The 10,608-nt window shown below is 40.6% G+C and overlaps 1 protein-coding gene across 3 annotated transcripts in view; it reads right to left on the bottom strand.

Annotated features, from left to right (window-relative positions):
* Positions 1 to 9,435, bottom strand: part of LOC138975273 (eukaryotic translation initiation factor 4E transporter-like) — a 49,734-nt gene extending 40,299 nt beyond the window's left edge. For all 3 annotated transcript variants that reach the window (XM_070347929.1, XM_070347927.1, XM_070347926.1), the window contains exons 1-7: positions 9,205 to 9,435; positions 6,847 to 6,969; positions 5,247 to 5,320; positions 3,621 to 3,778; positions 2,312 to 2,501; positions 573 to 918; positions 275 to 335 (exon numbers count right to left, since the gene is read on the bottom strand). In XM_070347929.1, coding sequence (XP_070204030.1) covers positions 275 to 335; positions 573 to 918; positions 2,312 to 2,501; positions 3,621 to 3,778; positions 5,247 to 5,320; positions 6,847 to 6,951 — 934 coding nt within the window. In that variant the 5' untranslated portion in view covers positions 6,952 to 6,969; positions 9,205 to 9,435. The remainder of the gene's footprint in view (positions 1 to 274; positions 336 to 572; positions 919 to 2,311; positions 2,502 to 3,620; positions 3,779 to 5,246; positions 5,321 to 6,846; positions 6,970 to 9,204) is intronic.
* Between the last annotated feature and the right edge of the window lie 1,173 nt (positions 9,436 to 10,608).

Below are 10,608 nucleotides of genomic sequence, written 5' to 3' on the forward strand. Positions count from 1 at the left end.
ATTGATTTCAACATGTCAATAAAGCTAGTGGTTTCTTTGTGATGAATTCAACTCGGCCAAACACTGTACGATGCACTTCGAAATACAGTCCATGTCACTTTTGTTATTATAAAGAATCTTGACAAATGGTCAACAACCAGATGTAACAAATAGTGACCTTTAAAGTAGAGAGATGGGGTGGTTGAGGTGGGCGTTGCAAGTACTGATTTTCAACTAGGAGCACTTTTTTTAAGAACTGATACAAGATATTGTGCAAAGGGCGGCAAACACGTACCTCCACGATCATAACGCCGGTCATCCCTGTGATCACGAGTCCTAAAATCTCTGTTGTCCCTCTGGAATAAAAGGAGAAAATATAAACAACGTATTCAAACTAAACTGTTACTCTAGTGTCAACCACAAAGTGCAGAACTGAAAGCTGTAGACAACACAAAGTTCTGGGTGTGCCACATGAATTTAAATCACTGAGAAGTGTAGTGTGATTATAGAATAGGTACCAAAGAGTCGAATCAGTCTTCAGAAAATCCAGAAAGTATTTCATTACATCAATCAACAGCAGTGCATAGACTTACCCGCTCTGCCATTCTGTCGCCAAAATCTCTGCTGTCTCCACGGCGGAAGCGATCAGACCGTTCCACAACGTAGTGACGGTCACGATCCCTGTCCATGCGGTTTCTGTCACGGTCTCTTTCCAGATCTCTGTCTACACGTTCTCTGTCGACACGATCTCGGTCTCTGTCCCGCTCTCCTCGCTCTCTGTCTCGATCCGCTCGATCTCTGTCGCGATCCCCTCGGTCCCTCTCTCCCCGATCACGATCGTCTCGCTCATAGCGATGGTAATCCCTCTCCCTGTCCCGCCCTTGGTCCCTGTCGATCTGGATTCGACCACTGCCGATGCGCCTCTGGTCGCGTCGATCCCTGGAACAAGAGACGATGATGGGATTGTGTACAACAAGTTTCAGGAAGGATTTATCAACATCTGAACAATATCGGTGAGTACAGAATTCTTTTGTTTTTCAAATCTGTTCTTTGTTTTCAATATAATGTCCTGCGTGCCATAGGTCTTAAAATCTGTAAGCCTCATCACAGATTTTGTGTGTACACAACTCTTCTCTTACTTGTTATTAGTATTGTGCTCCGGCCATACCTCAACATTATAAGATGTTTGGTGGCTTGTTGACAGACCAGCATTTTTGTTGGTCCAAGGGGACCATATCGTCTTTTGTTTCATCTTTATCGACCATAAATATGAGACAAAAGGCGATATGCTCCCCGAGGACCAACAACAAAGTGCTGGTCTGACAACAAGCTACCAAACATCGTTTTTGTCATCATTTTGGTTGTGCAACAAAATGCACAATAACCCACAGGGAGACGAATTTTTAGAATCCAACTCCGGGCCACAAAGCATCGTCACAGTAGCACGAGATAACACGTCAAACTTGTATGTGACGTCAAACGTAGCTTGTTGACGCTTTTCTTCCAGTCTGAAAATGTACACAGCTGCGATCATACCTGTGAATTCAGTAAGTGTTGAGCATATTTCTTTTCTTTTAAATGTTTATGACTTTTCGTTGTGGATTTTGCGATTACAGAGATACGTTGCAAATTGACTATGAGTTGTCGCGGTAATTATCAACATTGATTGGGTCTTTGAGAGTGAATGCTTACAATCGTTGTCCTCGGAAACACAAATCCAAAGCCATGATGGTTCCACACATCAAACAATCAGCCTGATTGGCTTTTACTTTGACAATCCACGTTTCACATGAAAGCTCAAACCCATTCACCACCTCGAGTTATTGCATGGGGAACATGAGATTTATTTACCAGGTGTTTGTGAATGAAAACTCGTGAAAATGACAATATTGGTTATTTACTGTGTCTACCGAGAAATGCTGCTGTAATAGCTTTCACAGCGAATGCGAGAGGATTGCAAAGCATTTTCCAGTATGTCTTAACTGCAGCTTTGGTCATGAGACTTGTGCAGGTGCAAACATAGACAATAACAACAAGATGTAACTGCAAAATGTGACTGCAAAAGTAAGTCACACAACCCCAAACATGTAAAGGTCAGAAACATTTGTGTTTTTTATGAGCAACCACAGAAAAACCTTCTGTACAAGGATAGTGCTGAAAGAGCCATTTCACCGCAAAATGAAGGACTACAGTATGAAAACTTCACAGAACAGCTGTTCTTCTACTTATTTGCTGTGCCGTCAACCATCCACATGACACTAGCCCACGTCCACTCACTGACCAACTCATCTTTACGTCCTCATCCAGGCCAAAAACCAAGGGCAGTGCTCACCTGTCACGGTCGTCACGATCTTTGTAGTCGTTGATGGAGGACTGTCGAAAGATGGAAGGGCCCCCTCCCCCTCCCCCCATGACGGAGGCCGATGTCTTGGACACCTGGCATCCCGTGCTGAAGTTACGACGCTGAGGACTCAGCACGATGCCGTCCTGGTCCTCCTTCAGTCGCTCCTTGGGGTCGGAAGCTTTCAAACCAAAAACTAACAGTCAGCTTGTTAGATACAGCAAATAACAAGTACAAACCTCTAGCTGCATCCTTTCAATTTCCAAAGTAAAATCTGGATGGCAAAAGCTCAATGTTAGCTAAACAGTTGTTCTGTCAAGTGTTTCATTTCCACTGATGTTTTTTCATAGTACTGTCACACTCCTAAAACAGCTTCCACTCTGTCCATTTAAAAGGAAAATGATGTGTTCCTGGCGTTATTACGATTCAAGACCAAGAACTACCGTGAGCCTTTCATTACTCAACATGATATTTCAGCTTTCTAGTCAGTCTTTATATTCATTTATCATCTAGGACCAAAGAAAAGACGTTTCCACCTCACCACATGTCCATAAAAATGTTTAAACAAGTCGCGTAAGGCGAAATTACTACATTTAGTCAAGCTGTGGAACTCACAGAATGAAACTGAACGCACTGCATTTTTTCACAATGACCGTAGTCCGCCGCTAGTGCAAAAGGCAGTGAAAGTGACGAGCCTGTTCAGCGCGGTAGCGGTTGCGCTGTGCTGCATAGCATGCTTTACTGTACCTCTCTTCGTTTTAACTTTCTGAGCGTGTTTTTAATCCAAACATATCATATCTAAATGTTTTTGGAATCAGGAACCGACAAGGAATAAGATGAAATTGTTTTTAAAACGATTTCGGAAATTTAATTTTAATCATAATTTTTATATCTTTAATTTTCAGAGCTTGTTTTTAATCCAAATATAACATATTTGATTGAAAAATGAAGGTGTGACAGTGCCGCCTCAACTTTTACAAAAAGCCGGATATGACGTCATAAAAGACATTTATCGAAAAAATGAAAAAAACGTCTGGGGATATCATACCCAGGAACTCTCATGTAAAATTTCATAAAGATCGGTCCAGTAGTTTACTCTGAATCGCTCTACACACACACACGCACAGACACACACACACCACGACCCTCGTCTCGATTCCCCCTCTATGTTAAAACATTTAGTCAAAACTTGACTAAATGTAAAAACAAGAAACATCATGACTAACCCTCCCCAAAATGTTGCTCTTTTCAAGTTACACTATAATGCACACACGTAAACCCCAACTGCACAGACACTCACAGGATGTCTTCCTGTTGCGGGTCAGGACGTCTCGGTCAAGGTCAAGAGGTCGACGGCGATCTCGGTCACGCCCATCAACCACTGTTTGGGGTGAATTTTCCCGTGAACCCCCACACAATGCCCGAAACCACTTCTCCGGATCCCACAAGCCATCAGCACTGAAACGATGGCAATAGAAGTTGATACACAGGACAGTACAATTTCATCGCTTTTACTCCACACTACATGTATCTCTGCTGTCCATGCAAACATGCATGAACACACATATATATATATTCTTTTTGATATATAACTTCCAAACTCTAAGCAAAAAATACAAACAACCTGAAGTGCTGTGGCGGTTTTACTTAAATTCTGACAGTTTGATGACAAGTCAGTTTGCACATCACTGCGAAGATAAGTCTGATTGAAAAGACACAAGTCCATCCAAAACCTGGCAAAATTTCACAAAACATCGTAACAGAAACTTGTTCAATGTGCACTTGGTAAACCTTAAAACAACGAAACATAAACTTGTTTGTATGTGCACTTTGTAAAACTTCACAATATCAATGTACAACAAGAAGGGCAAAGCCCATACGACTCACATGCTTGACCTTGACCTTTACATGACCTTGACCTGCAGGGTCAAGGTCAAATAACTAAACCTAGCAATGACATCATACACAAAGAACTGCTTTACACATTTTTCCTACCAAAATACATGTCAAGGTCATCCAAGGTCATGCAACACAAAGCTGTTAATTCAAGACATAGGAAGTACAATGGTGCTTATTGGCTCTTTCTACCATGAGATATGGTCACTTTTAGTGGTTCACTACCTTATTTTGGTCACATTTCATAAGGGTCAAAGTGACCTTGACCTTGATCATATGTGACCAAATGTGTCTCATGATGAAAGCATAACATGTGCCCCACATAATTTTTAAGTTTGAAACAGTTATCTTCCATAGTTCAGGGTCAAGGTCACTTCAAAATATGTATACAATCCAACTTTGAAGAGCTGTGACCTTGAAGCAAGGTAAACCAGACTGGTATCAAAAGATGGGGCTTACTTTGCCCTATATGTCATATATAGGTGAGGTATTGAATCTCAAAAACTTCAGAGAAAATGGGGAAAATGTGAAAAATAGCTGTTTTTTAGGCAACATTTATGGCCCCTGCGACCTTGACCTTGAAGCAAGGTCAAGATGCTATGTATGTTTTTTGGGGCCTTGTCATCATACACCATCTTGCCAAATTTGGTACTGATAGACTGAATAGTGTCCAAGAAATATCCAACGTTTAAGTTTTTCGCATGTGAGTCAAAAACTTGTTTGTGAGCAATTGGTAAAACTTCAAAAATCAATGTAACATAAACTTGTTTGTGAGTGCACCTGTAAAAACTTCAGAAAACAATGCAACATAAACTTGTCAGTGTGTGCATAGGCATGCATGCACTTCCTATCTAACTTAACCAACACTATTTACTTCCTCGTCACAATACTTGCACAACAATGTCCGTCATCAAACGTAATACTCAATGTGGCTAAAAGCAAGTTTTAGTTTAAAATATTCCTCAGCATTAATCTAACAAGTGAAGATGCCACCGGCAAGTTCAAAACAGAACATGAGAGGTGAACTCACGTGTCAAAGGTCTTGTCCAAGCATTTTGGTCGGCGCTTTGCCAGCTTCCCTTCCGCAAGTTTGAAAAGCTCATCCTGAAAATAACAAAATGGTTGTGAACATGAGAAGCCAAGCAGGAATAGAATATAACAGAGACAAAACTACCTCATCTATGAACTGGAGGGTGCAGAGTATACTTCAATTTGGGGCATCCACTGGCTAGGAACACAGAGGGTTCACTTCATATTTGGCATTTGAACAGGCTCCAAACTTGATCGTCATGCGACCTGACACATCAATTCATTAAATCATTCAAACCTAAGACTATCCACACAAAAACTGTCCCCACCTCCACTCCTACCACCATCACCAACCTCATACTCAACACCCTTCAAATTTTGAGAACACAAAATAAACCACAACAATTTGTTTGCCCAAGTTGCATCCAAATTGATAGGATTAATACTTGACCAAACATGACCCCGCTGTGACCCCAAAATTTGACGAGGGTCAACCAAACTCAGGTCATGTCAGGGGGTCATCAAACCCTAGAAGTGTGCAAAGTTTCAAAGCTCTAGCTTCAAAACCATCTGCGATAACCTCAATGTTAAGTTTTTTTTTCTACGGCCGGCCAGACGGCCTAACACTGCTCATTCCTAAAACTCTCTTGATTATTCAGGGGAGTCAAAAACAAGAAAGGAATGTTATTTGACCATTTATTCATGACAAAATAAAACATCACGGTCACTGATCTTCGAACCAGCGGTCTTCCAAGTGGACAGACAGAGGAACACATATTTATAATACAGACAAGAGGCGAAGCCATCAAGGCTCACGTAAGAAATTGACAAACAGTAACACAAGTTTACTCAATCACTCCGTCACACATACACACACATACACACACACACACAGAAAGAGCATAGGTGAAACTGTGCAAGAAAGCGAGACACTAGATCTAGATCTGACTGTCTGCATGTAGACTACTTACAGGGACACGACTGCCAACAGTCTCGGCCCGCTCAAAATAATAATGACCGAGACTTTCAGTACTTCCTTCGCGTGACGTCTAACCCTCTTACGTCATAATGTGACGTCAATGTAATGTGACGTCTTCAAATGTTAGAGTTTCTACCACAGACATACACACGCACAAACACACACACGCACGCACACAGACAAAGTTACGATCGCATAGGCTACACTTACGTGAGCCAAAAATAAACTTACATGATATCTGACAAATTGTCCAGAAGCTCATTCGGAAGACACAAACGAGACAATCAAAATTACGCAAGAATTCTGTTATCATCAACCGATAAAGACAAAATCAGTACAATTCGAAGCTTTAAAAGTAGGGAAACCGGATGTAGGTCAAGTGAGTTGACTGATGCAGCTCTTTTGATTTGATGCCGGGGAAGTAAGGTACCGAAAACCATGCAACATTCCCCTTTTTGCAATGCTAGTCAACTGAGATTTCAAACATTTGATCCTGTTTGTTGCTGTATGTGGTAGTTTGAGTATTGCATGCACGAAAAAACGTACTACCAGGACAGGGCTACTTTGCAATTTGTTACAACTTACACACACACAGTTCTAACAGAAGTGGAAAGCAACTGACCCGATCATACTGGTGGTCGGGCAAAGGGCCAGGGGTGTCCTTGCGGCCCTCTCTCTCAGCTTGTTCCTCTTCCTCACCTACACTGGAGGCATCCTCTCTCTCCATCACTCCCCAACACACTCTCTGCAAGCAAAACACAACCATCACAATAAAGACAATTACTTCTTTTCAATGTGCTTATTTCTTCAGTAGATGTACATAATCTGCTGACTTATCTATGTTTGCAGGTACATTTTGTATAGATCTATAGTGACAAACCTTGGCCACATTTAGTTCAGTCTTAGGTCTTTGTCCTGTCATTTTCACATTAGTATTTTCAAAGAGAAAAAAACTCCTGGACATTGAAATGTGAATATTAAAGATCTTGCTCCAATAAATGTTCAAGTAAATTATTATTTCTCCTGTTTTGATCTGAACCTGACCTAACTGGGACCTTGACATTTGTTTGTTTGTTTATTTGTTGCTTAACGTCCAGCCGACTACGTAGAGCCATATCAGGACGAGGAAGGGGATGAAGGGGGCCACTTGTCAAGCGATTCCTGTTTACAAATGCACTAACCCATTACTTGTGTCCCAGCAGGCTTTAGTAAAACTAAATTAATACCTACTGGAAGATTACCAGTTTCCAGTATGTTAAAATAGGCTTAACCTATCTACTGCTGGGCTTACATCAGAACACTAACAGATTAAACTATACATGAATCGCGAGACAAGCGGCAAGAGAAGAGATTTTTTGGAAAAAATACAGGTGAATGAGCAAGAAGGCAGAAAAAAGAAAAGAATTCATGAAGAAAAAGAGAGCATGACAGGAAAGAGGAACCAAAAATCTACCTAACAGCAAACTAGAAAGCTCCTGCGGTTCCAAAAACAGGAGGGGCCTTTAATTTCATAACCGCAGTGCCCCACTGCGGGAACCTTGACATTTGATGATGGTCATCCAGAGTTGGCAAATCATGGAAAGAGTCAGACTGTGAAGTTTCAAAGCCAATACAGTAATAATACACTTTAAAGCAAATGATAATTTTTATTTATTAAACCAAAACTGACCTCACCAAGTTAAAATTTGACTTGGGTCAACTAACTGAGCTCATGTAACCACTGTAACATACATGTACAAACTCTTCCATTCTGTCCTCAGTCTATTGTTTGGAAATGCCACAAACATCAACAACAACAAAGTTCAGCATTTGGGTTCCCTTGGCAAGTGTTTTTAACATTATTTATTCAAATTTTTGACTTTTAGTTTTACAGTCACTTTTTAACGAACTTCCAGTTGCTTTTATCAAATCCTTTTAAAAAATCTTAAATATAATTTATATATCATAATCATATGCCAACAGACAAGCCTTCTCGAGCTACTGAAAGATGCTCAAAGCCAAACTGATTATATCCTTCACCTGTAAAAAGACGAATAAATGTGTGCAAAATATGTTAAACTTCAAGTTCCAAGGCAATTATCAAGTTGGAAAATATGATGAAATGCACATGTGTGCATACACACCTGCATGCTTGAAGTCAGAAAGAATACAATTACAAAGACTGGGAAAAATAAATAGTGTTAGACAATATATCCTTTCAAAACAAAGACATCAGGCTAAAAGTAGAAAGGTTCTAAAATCTGGCTTTTACTCTCAGTCTCATTCACAGGCTACGCTTTCAGCCCTGACCCACATCCCTTGTGGGAAAAGTACTTCTGTTAACTTTTAACACTGAGATCAGTTACAAATAAATCATCATGAGTGTATCTGTGCTGAACATTCTCATTTTCAAATGTTATGCTGAAATCGACAAGACAGCTTTAATTCTGCAGTCCAGAGAACTTATTTCATATTCTTTGCCCTGACTCTACATGCACTGACTTTGTTTATTCGTGTGAGCACCCTCTTCATGGCAAGATATTATCTGATAGTGGCATAGACACCCTGATACTTGATAGTGACATCATCAATGATCAACTTCTCAGCCAACAGCTCAGTCAGAACTGGGTTGGCAAGACAGTATTCCACTTTCACGAAAGAAACTAGTTCCTTCATTAATGATACATCAGCTTTCACAAGACAAAAATTCCATCTAATCTTTGTGGTCTCCAATTTTTTTTTTCTGTTGCAATCTGCAAGAAAATGCAATTGTGATTATTGTCGCCGACAGCCGTTTAGTCTCTCAAGTCAATGACGAAACGTCAGAAGAACTTTGAAATGCTACAAGCTCTTTCAGCAATAGAATCGTATTATCATAGACTCAAATATGTGACGACTGGCTTATATTCAAGCACACCATTACTCACATGTTACAAAAAATTACTCTTCTTTATCACAACGTTATTGACATGAGCATTCTGCACCAGATTATTTTTCTTACCTCGTCTGGTTGTTTGAATACTGCTTTTGCCACAAGTTACGCCGTCGAAAAGTGACAATGAGATGAAATCATGAAATTTAAGGAAATAAGATCAAAGTATAACACAAACGCTATTATTCAACGGCTAGGAACATCAACGAAGACAAGAAAACGAAAGCCTGTACACTATCTTCGAACGGCTGAGCTGAACAACATTCAGATGAACGACAGAACGTATGCGCATGCGCGAATAAAAGGTCATTACAAATCGTTCTTTTTTCTCTGTTCAGTGAAAAGGTGCACGGTTTTATATTAAAGAAGAACACTATAATGTCCTTTTATAATACAAATTTTCATCTCAAGCTTTGGAAAGAAAATGCAAATTGTCCAAAGGCAGACTGTTAATTGTTCAGCAAAAGCTTCCGGTGCAAGCTTGTGTCGTCATTAGGGAAATTATTGAAATGTAAAAGACCTCACTTCTTCTTATGAAAACTGCGTCATTCGATGTCTTTCAGAACCCATCAAATATCAGCGTGAAACACTATTTCTTGATAGAATCATCAAGCATGAATGTCATATTACCTGAAATAAGCAGAATGATGATAAATGAGCCAATATAGTCATATTATGTCGGTACTCTCTCTCTCTCTCTCTCTCTCTCTTTCTCTCTCTAACTTTTTAACTTTTTAATTTTTAATTTTTCAATTTTATGATTGTGTGTCTGTGCGTCCCAAGGACAGATTGTAAGAAAAGGTGTAGCCTTAAATCTTAATCCTTGTTAAATAAAGTTCAATTCAATTCAACTCTCTCTCAGTCTCTCTCTCTCTCTCTCTCTCTCTCTCTCTCTCTCTCTCTCTCTCTCTCTCAGTCTCTCTCTCTCTCTCAGTCTCTCTCAATCTCTCCTTCTCTCTCTCTCTCAGTCTCTCTCTCTCTCACACACACACACACACACACACACACACACACACACACACACACACACACACAGCAGGGGCGGACCTAGGGGGGGGTTCCTGGGTGCCCGGAACCCCCCCCCCCACCCCCCATCCGTTTGTTTCTTTACCTTGTTATCTTCCACGAGAGGCCTCCGATTGACCTAAAAAAATAAAATTCCTTCAGCATCTGGGGGGCAAAGCCCCCCAGACCCCCCACCAGGGCTTTGCCCATGGACCCCACCGGGGCCTGAGCGGCCCCTGGACCCCTGCTCCGCTTTGGAACCCCCCCCTTATCCACAACTAGGTCCGCCCCTGCACACACACAATGACATACATACATGCATTGCATATCAGTATGACATCAGAAATGAGCTAATGAAACATATAAATAATCCCATACACTTGTATAATTTACCTAGTCAATTGATACATGATGAAACACTTCAGTTACAGCTTGGTAAATATGTAGGCCTACATGATTGTTTTCTGA

Source organism: Littorina saxatilis, linkage group LG9 (genome assembly GCF_037325665.1).
Source record: "Littorina saxatilis isolate snail1 linkage group LG9, US_GU_Lsax_2.0, whole genome shotgun sequence".
In the NCBI taxonomy this organism is placed as follows: Eukaryota; Metazoa; Mollusca; class Gastropoda; order Littorinimorpha; family Littorinidae; genus Littorina; species Littorina saxatilis.